Consider the following 19853-nt stretch of genomic DNA (forward strand, 5'->3'; position numbering starts at 1 on the left):
GTGCTGATCTTGGGGAAGATTAATCCACTTAAGAAACACTGCTCGCTGAAGTTTCAGTACGCGTGTAGGAGGTGGTTAACGGACTGCAACTCGTCTACCAAGCGTGTACCACGTATGCTGTATCGGATTCAAGTCAGGTAAGAATGCTGGCCATTACATACGGGTAATATCCTCCGATTGAAGGCTTTCTTTTACGATGTTTGTACGGAACGTGAGGATTGGCTTGTCGTCCATAAATACTAATTCTACGCCCATGACACCCGTAAAGAAACGTTCATATTCCAGAATGATGTCTCTATAAATTTGGCTTATCATGGTTCCGATTTGAGCATACAGATCTGTTCTGGAGCTCAGTATATTTCCACCCGAAAGGTTCACTCCTTCACCACCGTAACGCTTTCGTTCAATAATGTTCTCTTGGTGGCAACGAATGTCTGGCATAGTCCATATGAAAGTCCGACGTGAATTAGACTGCAAGCTAAACCTGGACTCTTCGGAAATATCCGACAAGCCCGCTATGATGATTTCCACATTGCATATCCTCTACTTCAAGCTGACCGCTGGAGTAGTGAACATGCAACAGTGAGTTTCCATCAGTGGAACACATATGACAGGCTTGCGAACATATAGGATGTTCCTATATATAGGATGAACATATAGGATGTCCCTATATATAGGATGAACATATAGGAACATGTCCCTAACTTCTGTACACAATTTACCTTGAAACTGTCGTACCCATGGCTGAAGATAGCTGACGAGACAGGTCTGATGCTGTATTCCGTCTGCTTCTTTTGACAGTTACTACCAAATACCGGTCGTCGTTTGATATTATAACTTGGGGGTGACCTATACTCTAACGTCTAATAACATTTCCATCATCTTGGAATCGTTGCCAAAGCCTAGAGTTGACATTTTGGGCAGTTGGAAGTTCCTCGGATACTTCCATTTCAGTACGTACGCCCACATTTCAAAAGGCCGATAATTTTACCAAGTAAAATATCATGCACGTGCATCCTTTGTGTCATGACTATTCGGTTATAGCAATGAGTTTCTTACAGAACGCTTGTGAATAATTTTACTTTGTAGCCACCATTCCTTATATACTCCACTCCTACACTTTCATCATTGTGACATACTATCGGTGTTATCTAGTGGCATTCTGCAATTTGCAGATTATTCTTGAAGATGTGTGTGATAATTCTGCAGATGAAATTTTTGCTTTGGAGTTCGATTTCTGTGTGATACTGAATTAGCTTTAATTTATGGACAAGAGTGTAATTTTATATATTTATTTATCCATGAGTAATCCACATATCTCGAATATTCAAACTCAGCCAAAAAGTTTAGTTAAAAATGCAGGAATTAAAATTTTTATGTTGTTTATGGCAACAGAAAAATTCAAGAATTCTTAAATTATTTTATTGTTAATATATACATACATTTATTGATTTTTTTAATATATTGAGTGAGTGCAAAAGTTCTGCCCGTTTTTATTACCCATAAAGAAGAGCAAATAAACGCAAAATGAACAGTACCTATTATTTGAGCATAATCCCCATTGCTATCTATCTTGCCACCTTTCTGTTAGGAGATGAATCCCACGGCGGTAAAATTCCTGTGGTTTCGAGTTAAAAAAAGTCTTGGATGGCAGTTTTCACAGCATCAAGATCATCAAAGATTTTCTGACTGAAAGAATTGTTCAACGCACGAAATAGGTGATAGTCATTTGGTGCCAAGTTAGGAGAATAGGATGGGTGGGATGAAACCTCCCAACCAAAGCCCAGTAACTTTTGGCGAGTGATGACAATAGCATGTGGCCTGGCGTTATCATTATGAAGGATAACACCGCGACGATTGATGAAACCTGGCCGCTTTGCTACCAAATTTGAAGACAGCTTGTCTTACTACAGACAGTAGAAGACAACATTGATGGTTTGGCTGAGTGGTAGGACCTCCCAGTGAATTATTCCCTGCACATCCCACACACACTCAATGACACCTTCATGGGATGAAGTTCAGCTTTCGAAGTCGATGCAGGCGGATCAGAAGTGCGACACAGAGTCCTACGACTCTCTACGTTATGGTACATAACCCTTTTCTCATCACCTGCCAAACTTTGTGTCAAGCACAGATTGTTTTTGTACCGGGAAAACCAGAAAACAAAGGTGACGATTCGGCCATCCCGTTGATTAACTGTTAGGTTATGTGGAACACAACGATCCAACTTTCTCGTAAAACCCAACTTAACTAGCCGTCTCTCGACCGTTGTCTGATGTACGTTGAAAGTCTCCACTAATTATTGCATGGTTGAGTTCGGGTTGCTCCTTATGGCGTGGTCAATATCGTCTTCTCCAAATGTGATGGACGTCCACTCCTTGACTGACCTTTCCTTGATTTACGAAACCATCGACGATATGTGCTTTCGTCTATTGCATCTTCCCACAAACTTGACAAACATTGCGACAAGCTACAGCTGCCATACTCTTTTTATCGAACTCGTTTAACAAACAATGTCTTATATGTTCCTTCTCGCTTTCTATATTACACCTGAGATTTTTTTTTTGTTGGCATTTTTAACTTTGTGAGACACGATGCATTTATATGTGAGGCATCTACATGTTTGATTGGCAGAAGATTTGCGTCGTTACAATGTCATGTGTGATGTCAATTCCATTGCAAATTTACATATCCAAAAACGGGTAGAACTTTTGCACTCACCCAATAGAATGCTTGTAGGATATGTTTTTCTATACCAGAGGAATTTGCAAATAAATTAATATTCATAGAATCAAATCAGAAAGAAACAGAGAATAAGTTAGCACAGGTAATATCTTAGTATGGAATTAATTGGTAATGTATAAATTGTTTTATTTATGTATAATCATTTTGTTATAGGAAATTTCTGGAAATTTTCAATCAACACTAGAAGAATCTACTAGTAAATCAAGATCCAGAAATTTAAGTCAACAACGGAAAAAGAAGAAGGTAACAAGGATAAAACTTTCACGTAGATGTGAAATTTCCACAAGGAAATTAAAATATTACAGGATTTTAAATTTGAATTTCATGATAATATATATTTTTAATGTGTTTATTGTTTTGCAAATGTAGGATATATATGGGAAATTGTATACACCACCTTGCGATTCGATAAATAAATCAAAATCTGGAAAATCAAGCCAGAAACGAAAGGAAAATAAGGTACAATAGATGATATTAGTGTGTTGACATTGTAAAATTATTGTGAATACAGTTTTATTTATTTAATTTTTTTTAATCCAGAATGTTTCCCAAAAATATAAATTGCCACCAAATGATTATGGAAATAAAGCAAGACCATTGGAATCAAAACAGAAACGAACAAAGAATAAGGTATTATGGGTAACTCCAACTGATTGATTTTATTTTTAATGTGTATATAAAATTATTTATTATTTTAGTTTAGAAAGTATTTGAAAAATCTGGAGCAAACTCAGGCAATTCTAGAATTTGTTTGGATAGAAATAACACTGATGTGAGTTTTAATGCATTTACAATGCGTATAAAAACTTTAACGTAAGCACAGCAGTACACTTTATATTGTTGTGAGATTTATTGTAATTTTTGTCTAACAGTTAAATGTTTACAGTACAGAAATTTTCATAATACCATAAGCGACCAGTGATAGTATTTTACACTTTTCTTGCATTTTATTATTATCCTAAATATATTTTTTTATGCAAGATGGACTCGAGAAAAAAATCAAATGCAAAATTTGTACCTTCTACCCATTTAAGAAGTACTGAATGACAAAATATGTATAAAACTACTGCAACAAGAGTATCTGCAGGAAACATGATATTTATCAAAATTGCATTAGTTATTTATTTCCTTGGTAAGATCTAATCTTGAATATGCCCTTTAATAAATTCAATTAATTTATTTGCATTATAGAAGTAACAAATACTTCATTAAAAAATGATGCATACTTCAGTAATTTTTAATGACAGTAATCAATAATAATATTAATACTTTAGATTTTTAGGGATAACCTAATATTTTCTAAGAACGATTTTGTTTCTTAAGAATTATTTTATTTTCATTATAAAATGCTGCCATAGTTTTTTTATTAAAATTTTAACTTAACATAAAAGCACAATTTCTATGTCTTTTGATTTCAGATTTATGAAAAATCACAAAATTCATAGCTGCCATTAAAATTTTTACATGCAGTATAATAATCTATGTATTATTATGGGTTTTTTAGAATTTAACTGGAAGGTCTGAATTATTGCTAGATGATTCTACAGATAAATCAAGATCAAACGAACCCAAAAAGCGATCAAATAATAAGGTTAGTCTATAAAATCCTAATTTAAATTTTAATATGAATGTGTTTAATTAGTTAATATTTTTTTAAACGCAGGATGTCCTCGAAAAACTTGAATTAACATCTAACGATTTTGCAAATAAATCAGTATCTAGGAAATCGTGACAAAAGCAAAGAACTCTTTATAAAATTATGGTCCTGATGAAAAAAAAAATTAATGTTCTTGCCTTTTACAGACTTGGATCAGCGGAAGTAAGACAAAAAAAAAAAAAAAAAAGCCTTACTTCTCCAATATAGAAGCATGATTCTATCTATCTTTCCTTTTTTTGTTAGGTCTTTCGAGGAAAGTTTAAACACTTATATTTAAACATAATATTTCTTACACTGGATTGAGAGAAAAGTACTCACTTTCTTGCTTTTGAACTTAACGTGTTTTTAATATATTATATTTGATTACTAATTATCCTGTTAACTTTCTGGTCATTGCTCGCGTGATACTAATTTTTATTTTCTTTATGTATTTGATAGTATAAAAGAACTCGGGACTTAAAGGTTTAGACTTTTCAAATGAGACTGGCCAAGACTTCTATTTACTTGATGTGTTTACATAAAGTAAAGCCTTTAAAATTACATTGGGCGGGTACCAAAATAATCTTATCCATATAAATTAAACTGAAATCAACTTTTTTTTTTGTACTGTATAGAAATTCGAACTATTGAATCGACTTTTTAAAATTATGTTGAAAAATACAATGAAGCTTAAGAAAGTTTTATTAAAAGTTTAACAATTAATTAAATAATTAATATTTTATTGATTAAAAATCTGTATTTTAGCTGTATATGCACAGTTCATGTTTTCTGATAAAGTGCAAAGACCCAATAACAATGAGATAAAGGTGAAACGTGTAAATGCACTCATGCCCAAAATTAATTTCTCAAGCATAAAATCTGTCAAAGCTGATGACGAAATTTGGCACAGAGAGATACTGCAATGGGAGAAAGAATATAGCAGCATAACAATATGGAAAAGATTTTAACTGTGAATTAAGAAACGCTATATCAAAAAGTATTATGAATTAGTGATAAAGCAATTAGCTTGGGAAAAGTCTGTCTAATATGGAGTGTGGCCACCGTCCAGTGCTCTACAAACCTCAAAACGATCTCATACTTTTTTATGAAGGTATCTATAAATGTTTGTAGCAACAAAGCCCATTCTTCCAAAAGCCTAGCTTTTAACTCATGGTGGAACTTGGGAGGGGCTTATTCTGTTCACATACGACGAATATGTGCACAGAATATACGACACACAGCACATATGGCGAATATGTGTACTCTCTTCTTCAACAACCTGAGCTCTGTGTGGGCGCGTATTATCGCCCATAAAAATAAAGTCCGGGGCAATAGCACTCCAAACAACCTTGAATAGGCTTCGAGAACCTCACCTCTATAGTTATTTGCGGTGAATGTATCCGCCTCGATTGGATTGGATTGGATTGTTGGTTTTAATGACACAAGAGCCAGAAAAGGCCATACTGCGCTATACATATGGTCAATAAGCAAAAAAATTATAAAAATTCAAAGAGTGTTCAATAAAATAAAAGATGCATGTATATGATAAAACTCTGAAAAAATTCAATGACGCGTCAGGCAAATATGAAGTTTTAAATAAAATGGTAAAATCGAATTCTTTTAAAAATTTAAAATTATTGTTGTGAGGATTTTTCCCCAATGGCGTTCGCATGTCCAGTAATGAGGAGTTAAAAAAAATGTGAACGATGAAGATTAAAATTAGGACATTCAATAAAAATATGACGAATCGTTAAGATCCCCTAACATTTCGAATAGAAAGGAGCTCGATCGCCGGGAAAAAGATATTGTGTGTTAAGCGAGTATGACCAATGCGAAGTCTAGTCAATTTGACATGGAGCTCATGCATTGGAAGACAAGGCCATGATATGATTGTGGGTTTTAGGCAATGTAATTTATTTTTTACCTGTTGATTCAATGATTGTTGCCATAGCGAATAAATATATCTCACAAAAGAGTTCCTCGCATCGGAGAATGGTATTTCACGTTGCATGAATAATGTCGCTGTTTTTGCAGCATTTTCCGCCAGTTCATTTCCAACTATACATGCATGACCTGCAATTCAGCAGAATAATATTTCATAGTCTCTGTTTTAAAGAGTTCTTAAAAGACACAAGATTCCCAAGGAAATGGGATGAATTCGAATGTGAAAATGGGAAAGTGTTTCTAAGGAACTTATGCTGTCGGTATAAATACAAAATTTATGTTCGGAGCAGAGAGAAATTTTCTGTAGGGCAATAAAAAATTGTCACCAACTCAGTAGATAAAACTGAAAAAGATGTGTACAGACTGTAACTGAGTATTCCCGTGTGAAAAACAATACCACAACAAGCATGATCATCCGTTTTGGAACCATCTGTAAAAATAGGCAGGTACGTTGAATATTGACAGCGGTGAGAACTAAAAAATTTTTTGAAAAATAACAAGGGCTGTTGTCGACTTTTGAATCCAATGAAAAGGATTTATAAAGAAAAACTGAGGAATATCCCAAGGAGGAAATGAAAATAAATCAAGTGCCTGAATACTCATATCACTGAGTTCCGAATCATTGAGGAGTAATTTAACTCTCTCACAAAATGGAAGAACGTGAGAAATTCGAGCCAAATCTCCGAAGGCGGGCAGGAAGTAATAAAGAGTGCATAGGGATGTTTCGGCAATTCAAACATAGTATTGTATAATAATTTTTTGGCACCTTACATTTTATGGTAGATGATGGTTGACAACATAAAGGCTCCCCACTGGTTAGATCCGAAATGCTCCTGAACAAATTCTTACGGCAGAGTGGTGTATGGTATCCAGTCTTCGTTAAACGGAAAATCTTGCAGAACCATACATCCATAATCTATGCGTGATAGAATAAATGCTTCGTAGATTCGAAGCAAAGATGTGCAGTCTGCTCCATGAGGTTCTTGAAAGTACCTTCAGAATATTCAATGACCTGTCACACTTCTTCTGCAGATGTAAGAGATGTGGAAGGAAGGTGAGCTTACCATCAAATATCATTCCCAAAAATTTTATTTCTTTAACCATAGGTATTGCAGCATTTTGAATATGAATTATAGGATCCAAATGGATGCCACGTTTCCTGCAAAAGTAAACACATCGACTTTTTTCAGTAGAAATCGCATTCCTGTTTTGATTACACCAACCTACCAGTTTGTTAACTGCAACTTGCAATTGGCGCTCTATTAAGCGCATATTGCTCCCCTGGCAAGATATCTGAAGGTCATCCACATATAATGTGCCTTGATAGATGGAGGTAAAACGTTATGTAACTGACTAAAATGGGCAGTAAAAAGTGTGACCCTGAGGATGCTTCCCTGTGGAACTCCCTGAATAAAAGGATTAGAATATAAATTACCAACCCGGACACGAAATGTGCGCAATGATAAAAAGGGTTTTAAAAACATGGGAAAGTTTCCTTTAAAGCCAAAATTTGCAAGTGTAAAGACAATACCAAACCACCAATTCGAGTTTTGAGTAGGACAATATTATCAAAAGCCGATCGTCCTCTGCGAAAACCACTCTGTAGCAGCGTTATACATGCTTTTTGCTCCAATTCAAATATAAAACAGGCATTAACCATGCGCTCAAGCGTCTTACATAGACACCTTGTGAGGGCAAAAGGTCTGTTGTGCAGAGAGTTAGAGGGGTCTTTGCTGTGTATCAGGATTGGAATCACAATAGCTTCATGCCATTGTGAAGAAAACTTCTGTTCAATCTTAATGCGGTTAAATAAAAATAACAGATTGGAAAGAGAAGTGGTAGACAAAGGGTGAAACATGTTATATGTGATTCCATCAAGACAAGGGCTGGTATCACAAGCCTTCAATAAAGCTGTTAGTAGTTTTGCATCCTAAATTCTGTATTGTAAGGAAGGGATTTTTGAGTGAAAAAACACAAAGATTTACGTTCTGCACGTTTCTTAATTGTTACAAACGAAGGCTTATGCGAATTAGCAGCTCGACTTCTAAAGGAGAAGATACCAATCCGTTTTCTATATTCAGAACAGGAATAGAGAATTCTTTGTAAATTCCATTAGCTGCTTTAATCTTCTACTAGAGTAGTTTCGTAGAAGTAAACTTTGTGATTGATGAGATGAAATTAACCCAAGACTCTCTCTGACTTTGCCAACGGATACGACGAGCATTAGCTTTGGCACGTTTAAAATTACTTAGATTCTCTGTTGTGGGATATCTGCAGAAATTATTTCATCACTTTTTTTGTTGTTCTCGGCAAGCTTCATTCCACCACAGTCTCAGGAATTTCTTTAGTAGTGGGGAGTTTTTGTAGTTAGTATAGTTCGCAACGTCAATTAAGCAATCAACTACATTTTGTACTGCCTCTGTAATATCAGTCGTTCTGATCATATTCTCTGAAATTACTGCGTGTTGCAAAAGAAGTTCTATTTGCCCGCTGGAATAGGAAACGCGGGAGACAAGAAGTCACACAGTCTCTATTAGCTTAAGAGACCACTAAGGGGAAGTGATCACTATCATAGAGATCACTTCCAACTGTAAAACTGAGCAACGGAAAGAGTTGAGAATAGCAAATAGCCAGATCAAGACTGAAATGTACGTGTGGGTTCGTGAAAATAGGTTTTCTCGTCATGATTAAATATACAAGAGAGTTATCGGAGATAAACTGTTCAATCTGTCGCTCACGAGAATTTGTATTTTCCGAATCGCACAGAGCATTATGAGCATTAACATCGCCAAGTAGTAAGAAAGGTTTGGGTAGTTGGTCCAATAAATTATTAAGTTCATTTTGGTTAAAGATATCATGTGGAGACAAATAAATATTGCAAACTGTGGCAAGAGTCTGTATGTGGGCTTGAACAGCCACAGCTTGTAAAGAAGTGTGTAAATTTAAATGAGAACTCGGGTAAAGATTGGAAGTTAAGATGCAAACACCATCGGAATTATTTCCAATATTAGCATCTTTCTGAGTACAGTTATAGCCACCGATTTTCATAGGAATGTCATGTTTAAGGAAAATTTCCTGAAAAGTAAATTAGCGGGATGGAGCTGGTTAATAATATGCTCAATACCAACAAATTTGGACCGAAGACCACAACTGTTCCAGGAAACGAAATTACCCATTAAGAAACAGAAGTATCAAGAATGTTGGTGCGAGTGTTATCAAGAGTTGGAAAAAAATCGCAACTCATTTGTAACTTATCCTTCTCGTCAGACGGATGAAAGGAAATGAAATTAGGACTTTTAGGTACGCCAAAAATGGGCGCTCAGTTCTTATGAACATTGCCTTGCGTTGCAAGTCCAAAAGCGAAAGAATTTTGTGATATCAGGTAAAGTTGAAAAAATCGACATCTTTTGGTGAGATTCCTCGTTTCGAAAGCTTTAGTTTGCGGGATCTTTGAGAATTTGAATTAGTTTTAAGTGTGGCTGGTTTACTAGTTTCAGGAGTGGTGTTTATTTCATTTTCAATTTCAGAATCGGATGACTTTTCATTACTTTTGTATTGGGGGCACATTTTGCACAATTTGTGCAGGAACAATTTGCACAGAAGGTTGTTTTAGCTGCAGAAGCATAGCTCAATTCAGGTTTTGGTGTCTGATTTAGAACATTTCTTCTAACCTCGAGATAGGTAATGTCTTCTTTAAATTTAATAGAGGTAATTTTTCTTTCAACTTTCCACCGTTCACAGTACCGAGAAAATGATGCATGATTCCCTTCGTTGGTCATGCATTTTTCCTCTGCGGAGCACTGCTGGTTGTCGTGGCTTTTTTCATCACAATGTGCGCAAGTTGGTGACCCGCGGCAGTTAGCTTTGGAGTGACCAAAATGCTGGTATTGGTAACATCTTAAAGGATTAGTGTAGCTGGGTGTGTGTGTTTAATCGAAGGAAAGATGCTTTTTTGTCTTTTTCTAATTTATTTTCGCACACACACACGTATAACAACACACATGGACGATGATAACACATATATTAGGAAACACATAATATATACGTTTAAAAGTAGAAATTGCCACTAACAAAGAGCGAACGAATAATTCTTTTCCCCTAACAAAAGAGTGAGCGGTGCCTGCTTGGCTTTCCATGAACTCTTCACAACCACACACACCAACTCTCTGGTTGAAGTGTTTACAATAATAAAGCTTAAATGCGCTTCCCTCACATTCCAAATATACAAATGGTTTAGAGCATATTGCGCCCTCTATGTTCAGTATTAATTTGTACTATATGAGTAAGTATATAAATAATAACAAATACATATAAAATAATTAAATGAAAAACAAAAATTCCAAATAATGAAATCACATAAACAATTAGGGATATATTGGCGGATTGGCCGTTTTATATATCCTGCATAAAGGAATTCAGGTACTTTTGGTCTATGGAAGGTATGTTTGTAATGTTTGGTGGATAAGATTTGTCCATCCTGCCGAATGATAATTTGGCGTATGTGAATTACTTGAGACAATGAGGTTAGCAAGTCACGACAACGTATCTTTCGGATAGAAGCGACTTCACCAATGGTTGTTGTAATGGCTTTCTGTAGGAGGAATGATGAAACAGAATTAAATGAAACATTCTTTTCAGAAAGATGTTTAATAACGAAATAATGGTCAAAGTGCGGAAAACTGCTTTTGAGATTGAGTTCTTTGTGATGCCTACTAAAGGGAGATTTTGTTTTGGCGCCCACGCAACATTGATAAGGATTCAGGCCCAACGGCACCACTCAACTCGGAGTCCAACAAGGGATGACAGCCACTGGTTCTAGATATTCCTAGCCTCGGCGTTTACCATAGTGCGAATCGTTACTTATATGCTGAGAGTCACCCCGGGGATAGTGACTACACTTAACGTCAAGTTCAAGAAGTGACTTCTTCACTTGATCAATAGCAAACTAACCACTCAGGTGGCTAGCTACCAGCCAATTGATATACTGGGGACCACAGTGCACCGCCCGTCTAATGGGTCGCCACGCACGGCCAACACGTGGGGTTTTTGGCTATCCATGAGAAGCAAGAAGCAAACGGGGCGACGACAGCTTCTCATGGAGAGCTCCTTGACTTGCCGTCGAGGCAAGGAAAAAAACAGCAAACAGCAGCAGGCTTAGGGGAGAAGATTCTGGAAGGGTTCGTGAAGCCCGTCGCACCTGAAGAAGGTGTACTCCTGAGGAGAGTACCTATCTCGAAGACGTGCAATGGTATACGACTACCCAACATTATGCCGCCCCAAACAAGGCTTCCTTTGCCAAAAAATCTGTCGATTTTTTTTTTTACGTAGGAGGGATGATAGCGAGTTCCTCCTTCTCTCCAGATGAAGATTCGATGCGAATCACTCTGTGTGCTGAATCTCGACTCATCACTAAAAAGGATATGCCCCATTCTTGTTATGTCCAAGACTGATGTGTTCGGCTCCACTACAATCGGACTTTCCTGTTGTATACCCTTCAACAACTATGGAATTTCTGTAGTCGCTATGGAAATTAGGTGAAAATTACGGATTTACGGATATATAGTGAAAATATAAAGAGAACTTCCTAAAACGCCGAAAATACCTTCTAAGAGAGAAAAAAACTGGAAACTTATTTTAGCATGAATGTAGATACACTAAATTCCCTCCTCATTATAACAATGTTAAACTGAGCAATGATAACTTTAAAATAATTCTTGCTATTTTACAAAAAAAACAACAAAAAAACAAAAACCATAAATATCAAACAAGTAATTTGTTTGACAAAAAATTCGTGTTATGTCGTTCTTTTTGATATTTCATTGATATATATATATATATATATATATATATAATCAATAATGAAAGTCTGCTAAATAATTTTAAATAGTAATTGAAAATATTTGTTTTAATTTATTGAAACTCTCTGGAACTATCTATTCTTCAATAATTTGTTGATACTACGTTAAGTGTAATATATCTGTAAGAAGTGCAATTGATGACAAGATAACCAATATTGGAAGGCTACTGTTGGATGCAGTCAAAGGAACACACGTGACTGGACGCCGGGCGTAAAGGGCCCTCTCTGCTAGATGTCTATATACTGCTTACCTGGAATTTCGTATTCTAACCGCAGCAGCAAAGTCACGAGCAAGCTGGGGAGCCGTTGTCAGCCTATGTCGTCGTGTCCCTAATGCCAAGTAGCGATCTTGTGCAAGTGTAGCTTTGCTTTATGGCGGTCTTGGCTTCTCTTCCTGGTTACAGTACCACTCGTTTGGAATTGATTCCACAACTTGGATACCATTTTCGGTGCCACTTGTAAACATCGAGCTATGTCTGCTTGAGTTTGGTCCGCTTCAAGACTACCAACGGCTCTCCATCTCAGGGTATCATCTATGAGAACTCATTCTCACTTCAAACAGACTTAACTTGTTTGCTTTAATGGAGTTCTCACAAAATTGCAGGCAAAAATCTCACATGCTTAAACGATCTAATTCCATTAGTTCGGCAAAATCTAATTCTAAACAACTTCTTTTTTTAAAAACGAAAGTTGTAATTTGCTACCCGTTTATCAAAATATATAAAATACAAATTCTGTCAATTTGACTTAGTAACAATTTAGAATGATTTTGAAAAACCTATTTGACACCTTAATATTGGACATGAGTGTAGTTTGTACGCTATAAAAATTTACACTAAATAATTTTTCAACTAAATTTTAAAAAAAATATGAAGCATCAATATAAGTAAAAGTGAAATACAAGTATAATTTGTATGCTATAGGAATAGAAAAAGAATGGTGAACGCTTATTTGGCTTTGAAAACGTAAAAAGGTTTTAATCAGCCTATTTCTTCATTCGACGGACATCTTATGTCATCTCTGTTGGTCGGAAGTTCAGTCTCCAACATATACTTTTCTTACTGAAGAAATAGAAGGCATCAACGTACTATATAGCTGATGCATTTAAATCCAAATTACTTAACAAATTTTTTTCAAATTTTGCTGTCATTTGCTTTGAAGCACAAGGAAGTGATTTCTGTGAATGTTTCATAACACTCACTGAAATCACTTCCAAATTTATTATTTTTTAATTAGTTTTGGAAATAATAAATCTGAGCATTTTTTGAATTGGTATATCTGTTATTCAACAAGTCTTCCAGTTTTAGCCTGAGAATTTTACTTTAGCTTAGTTTTATTTTTACTCTATTTAGTTTAAAACATTTTAATTTTAAAAAAATTATAAATTTGCTGATTAAAAATGTTATTTGCTGTTTTCTAGCATATATTACTTTTTCATTTTGTTATTATACTTTTTAATATCCTGTTTATACTGAAAAAGGCTGTGAATGTATTGAAACCGTCGTTTTTTAAAAAAAGCTTTCATATTATATTTTCGAACATCTATAAAATTCCATTCGTATTCAATAAATCCATTTCGAAAATATCCTTATTTTATATCTCTTTCTTAAACTTTTGAAATATTAACTAAGAATATTTTTTCAAATATAGCATACTATTTTTATAAATTTTTATATGTTTTAATGTTTTATTTACACTAAATTGAGGATTTGTAAGAAAGCCATAGAGATTCAAACTACTGGATAGAGTTTCATCAAATTTTGCTCGCAAATACTATGAAGCATAAAAAGAGTTTTATTGTATGTTTGATGAGATGAAATAAATAGTTAATTTTTCTTTAACGAAAAACTGAATTTTTATTTCTTAGGAAAAACTGTTTTATCGTTAGTGTTGTTGTTCCTATTGTTTAAAAATATTAATTTTAAACCGTTTTATTTATTTGCCACAGAGATATCATTTGCATTGTTTAACTAAATTTTGTATCATTCTTTGGAAATTTTTTAAATATCTTGCGGAAAAAAATTAACTTTCATCAAAAATCGGTTCATAGTTTCCGAAGAAATATTGCTAAACAATTTGTATTTGTTGAGTTACTTACTTTCCTTCTGAAAGAAAACTAGTATTTTTTCATGTTATATTCTTTTTCTAATATGATATGATGCTAATATTGTAAAAGAAACGACTATTGATTGACGGATGGCATAGTTATTCAATATATCAAAACATACAGTTTGTAGATAATGGTTACATTGCAGAACTTTTCCAAAAACTAATTCTCAAATAACGAAAATTATAGAATATTCAGTGTTGCCAGGGCACCGGAAAAACCGGGAAAATACAGGAAATTTTAGAATCATATAAAAAACAAATCTAATCTAAAAAACAGGGGAAATGCAGGGAAATTTGAAAATTTTCATAAAAACCGGGAAATACATTGGATTTTAAATTTCTTATTTCCTTGGGTTTTTTTTATCTAACAAATCATGACTATTAAATATTGCTAGAATAAAAGATTGTAGCCAATAGCTCCATAAACGAAGCAACATCATTCGCGACTATGTAATCACAGAAATTCACTCCTTTTCTACTTACTCCTCGTTTTTTCTGTATATCAGTAGATCCGCCCAGTTTCGATTCGAGAGACAGTTGGTCTATTTTCATGAGATTCCCATATTGCAGCTAATGAGCATATGCGATATAATTACATAATTAATATGCAAAATGTAATATAATAAATTTCTCTGCTGGGAATAGCATCCTTCAATTTGTCGAAGCATTGCTATGGTGTTTAGTCTTTCGTTATTGAATGGTTTGTTTATTATTTGAGAAATTGAAAGCTTGTTCAGAGTAGGTTAGAAATTTTTTTTAAACAATGAGCTGTTCAAAGTCCATATTTTACGCGGATTAGATGGAAAAAATATCAATTCTAATTTTGCTGAAAGGGTTAGAGATGTTCCGCGAAATCCGTTTGCTGTGTACTGCACGCTTTGTAAGAAGATAATAAGCTTAAGTATATGGGAAAATAGGCACTTATTAGCCATGTCAAGAGAGAAATACCTAGAAAACTACATAGCAGTCCAAAAAAGTTATCATTGATATCGGATTTTATATCTAAAAAGGATAAAGGAGAAGCTGACACGGGAGAACGTGGCGTCTGAAAACGCCGAATTTGATGTTCGGAAAGAGCCGATTTCGAACTTTTTAGTTCGAGAACTATAATTTAAAGCTGAACCTTTTATGGGGATTAAAACTTGTTACGTCACATTCGTCCTTTAATGCATTCAACGATATATTGGGTATATTTTCAAATACGTTTACTGAGATTGAAATAGCCAAAAAATGTATGTTAGGTCGTATAAAAGTGTTGTACATTATTTGTGTCGATTTAGCTCTATTTTTTCAACAATCTCTTAAGAATTCTTTAAACAATAATTAATTTGTAATGCGCTTTGATGAAGCTTTGAACCGCGTTTCACAAAAATGCCGCAGGGATCTTATTGTAATATATGAGTGTGAATCAACCAATAGTGTTTCCACAAGATATTGCAATTCAGTTTTTTTAAGGCATACCAGTGCTCAAGAACTGTTTGAGAATTTTAAAGAAGCTATATCACGCTTATTACATACAGTTATTTTTAAAAATTAGTAGGGATAAAACAAACGTAAATTAAAAATTAAAAAAAAAACTTATCAAAGAACTTTCATGTGAAAATTACTGATATTTTACATATAGCTACTTATGGATTACACATATGCCATGGATCACTTCGGTATGGATATAAATCTACTGTTTTGAAAGTTGATGTTACTCTAAGAGCAGTATATGGAATTTTAAAAAGCGCTATTAGTCTTACTGATTTCAAAAGTTACAAGTTCTTTTGAATTTCCATTAAAGTTTTGTTCTGTTTGCCTGGTAGAAAACGTCAATGTTTGCGAATGTGCTCTAAAAGTTTTTGACAACATAGAGATGTACATAGACTTCAGTAGAAAATTTTTACCTGGATCTGTCATAAGTGATAATATTAAATAAAATGAATGATATGAAAATTTTCTGAAAAAACTAAAAATTAATGAGAAAGAAAAGATTAATTTATTTAATGATTTTAGAGATTTTAATGATCTTTAGAGGATTTCTGTTCTAATAATTTAAAGTCAAAAGAATTTCTTGATTTTTGGGACGTTGTAAAACTAATTCTTATGTTGTCGCAAGACCATGTGGTTGTGGAAAATGGATTAAGTATCAACAAGGATCTGAATTTCGTCTGAATCAAAATCTGAAATAAGATTCTTTAATTGTGAGTATGATGTGATTCTTAATTGTGTGTAAAAACTGGGCATGATGTCCTAAACTTTTATGGAGGTTTTTAAATGTTTCGATTTCAAAAGATTTACTTCAGTATGCTAAATTAGCACATGCAAGGTATTATACTGTTTTAGAAAAGCAGAAAAAAGTTCAAGGAAAAGAAAAAGGGAAGGAGTCTAATATATGCAAATCAGTATTTCAAATGAAATTGTTACAGAAGAAAAAGAAAAAATGAAACTGATGACTGAAAAATTTTCAGAAGTTGCAGAAATTGATTCCAAATATATGAAATAAGAAAACTAAATAAATAAAATTAATCTTGCTTTGTACTGTTTCTTTGTTAAGTAATGATTGAATGGTTTGTATCATGATAGCAAAAATGCAATTTTGTATTTTATTTCACTTGAGTCCTTAATTTTGTGAAATTTACAATGAAAGAGTTTAAGAGGTGATTAGTACCCCTCCCCCTTTATATATAAACTTAGTCTTGGTAAATTTTAGGCTATAAATAAAGATAATTTTTTCTGTATGTAAATATAAACATTCTTTTATTATATTATTATTTCGAGTAATGTTAAATCATTTCTTTCTTTCTGTGCTTTTTTCACTCATTAAAATGATGGGAGTATTGCTATTGCATTATAACTGGCACATGAGTACTGTTCACTTATTTCTTTTTATATTGCATAAACATATAGGGAAAACACAGAATTTTTTTTCCCCGGATTTGAGTCGCAACCTTGATATTGCAAAATTCCTCTTTTTGCTTGAGACTGGCATTGTAGATTTCATCTCTTATAAATTTTTTTTGAATCTACGTATTTGATACTAATTTATATGTTGGTGGTATTATATGTTAAAATGTTGGCGTGCTGAGAATATTTATATATTAAATAACAAACTTTAGTCATATGTTTGAATGTATGCGTTTAAAAATGTTTTGTCATAAAGGTTTAATTTTTTTTCTTCCATCTTGACGTATATAAATTTTTAGGCAGTACAGTAAAGTTCTAAAATTTGTATTATTTTTCATTAATTGATGTTTGAATGTCATGTATAAAAGCAAAATTTAGATGTTTATTCGAATATAGTTCTAAGTATCTGTCTTCTTTATTCATTTGTATTTACTAATACAGGATATTGCCAGACAGTCTGACTCAACATCAGATGTTACTACAGATAAACCAAGATCCAAAGAATCAATTCAAAAGCAGAAACGGAATAAGGTATCTTGAAATTCGTTTAAAATTATGATTTTACTTTAAGTGATTTGTGTATTCAATAATTTGAAAGGCAAATTCAATGTGCATTATTTTATCATGTGTAGAATAAAATGCCTTACTTTGTGAGTTAAACGGTAGGTATACATTGTGATATTTAACCAGTATTTTCGTATGAATACTAATATTTATGAAATATAATAAACATATAAAAATATAAAATAATTCTTTAAAATTATGTCGTATTCCTTTAATTGATATCTGGAAGTCGTATATCAGGAAACTCTTCCAATATATTACATTTGAATTTGATTTTTTCCCCTAATAATAGGGAGTAATGTTAGAATAATGTAACATTGTGGATGCAGAAAAAATGTTATTAATTTGCTGAAAATTGAAAATTGCCGTCTGAGGGGTTAATTTTTAGCTTGGACCATAAGATATGGGGCGATCTATGGTCCCGACAACTACCTTTAGCTTCATAATGGGGGCGGGGGAGATGAAAAGAAATTGATATGAAATCTCCGAAAACGACAGATATTTTCTTTTTTGTATCGTTATTTTTGAAAAATTATTTTCGTATTTCGTTAAACCTCGTTACGAATAATGTCATTAAGACGTATGAGACGTACTGAAACCCCGGATCATTTACGAAAAATACACCTTGGAAAATATATCAATTAGATTTTCGGAAGTTTCTGGGCGTGTTGTGGACACTTGATTGAAAGTTGTTCGAGAAAGTCAACCATTAAAATTGAATGGGTATCTTTTCTTCTTATGGGTATCTTTCTTAATGGGTTTTTCTTTTTGACATCATAGACAGTTTCTTTATGAATTCTTTGCATCCATAACCTCAAACCCACTTTAAATTATTCCATACTTTTTGATATTTGTTTGTGTTGTGAATAGCAAATTTAAATTGTGATTACATTATAATCTAAAAATTAATAATAAGTGTTTTTTTGGGTTTTTTTTGTATGGAAAAACATATTCTAGTGTGTTTTACAGGTAGGCAATTTCATGTTTAATAAAAAAATACACTTAATTATTATTTTTTTAAATCTAAAATGAAAGAAGTTTTGGAAAATTATAAATATAGCATGTAAAAGTTTAGTTCAGTTTCACTTTTAGAAAATTGTCTTTAGATGTTATATCCGGTAATATAGTTGTGTATGCAATTTGCTTTAGTTTATATATATATATATATATATATATATATATATATATATATATATATATATATATATATATATATATATATTCATTCAATTGCTGATTTTGCTTATTGAATATAGAATTATACTGGTACATTTGATTCAGTACTTGTGGATTCTGCTAATAAATCTGGCTACAGAAAAACAGATCGAACCGAAAAAGCAGTTAAGGTATCTTGAATTCTTTCAATGTGATTCTTATTTAAGTTATTTTTTAATAGCTATATTTGTATTATTAATGTGAATGTGTGCATATTTTATGTGTTAGATGTAATCCTGAAATTTCCATTAATGCTATTCCGATTATGCTATATAGAGTAAATAGAGAATAATAAAGAATTAAGATATCTTTTATTTCTTTTAAGTATCACACGCTTTTAAGTGGAGACTCTTCATTTTTTTTTTTTTTTGTCTGTTCTTTTTAAAGCATATCTTTTCAACGTTCATTTCTTAAATTGTATGTTTGGTCTGGTTCGAGATGCAATAATATTTTAAACTCTAATTTGACTTTATTCAGATTTATTAAACCTCATTCAAAAAAGAACAAAGCCACATTAAATATTCTATAAAAATTCAGTTTTTGACTCATGATGAAATGCGTTCTATTACTTTTTTCCGAATTTAACCAAATAGTAAAAATAATCCAAATCCGCAATTAATTTGAGTTTTTAATAATTCCTTGTCAGATTATATTACTTGAACATTTTTAAAAATATATCTGGATGATTTTTATTTGCTAACAACTTTAGGATTCTTCTGGAGAATTCAGTGGAGTTTTCAAAGTACCAAAGGTCCCTCCATTAAAACGGAAATATTCAGAGCTGGAAAAAGAGGTAAGAAATAAATGTCTTAATACAAATAGTTCTTCATTTTAACTTTCTCTTTGAATTTCAAAGCCTTGTAAAATTTATTTGTTATACATCTTCGCTTGATT

At 33.0% G+C, this 19853-nt stretch overlaps 1 protein-coding gene across 10 annotated transcripts in view; it reads left to right on the plus strand.

The window, feature by feature from the left end:
- Positions 1–19853, plus strand: part of LOC129958567 (uncharacterized) — a 309649-nt gene that overhangs the window by 155371 nt on the left and 134425 nt on the right. For 9 of the 10 annotated variants that reach the window (XM_056071121.1, XM_056071123.1, XM_056071128.1 and 6 more), the window contains 7 exons: positions 2899–2988; positions 3115–3204; positions 3286–3375; positions 4250–4336; positions 17622–17711; positions 19001–19090; positions 19669–19752. In XM_056071121.1, the coding sequence (XP_055927096.1) occupies positions 2899–2988; positions 3115–3204; positions 3286–3375; positions 4250–4336; positions 17622–17711; positions 19001–19090; positions 19669–19752 (621 nt within the window). The remainder of the gene's footprint in view (positions 1–2898; positions 2989–3114; positions 3205–3285; positions 3376–4249; positions 4337–17621; positions 17712–19000; positions 19091–19668; positions 19753–19853) is intronic. The other variant, XM_056071125.1, reaches the window with a different exon arrangement.

This window comes from Argiope bruennichi, chromosome X1, assembly GCF_947563725.1.
Source record: "Argiope bruennichi chromosome X1, qqArgBrue1.1, whole genome shotgun sequence".
In the NCBI taxonomy this organism is placed as follows: Eukaryota; Metazoa; Arthropoda; class Arachnida; order Araneae; family Araneidae; genus Argiope; species Argiope bruennichi.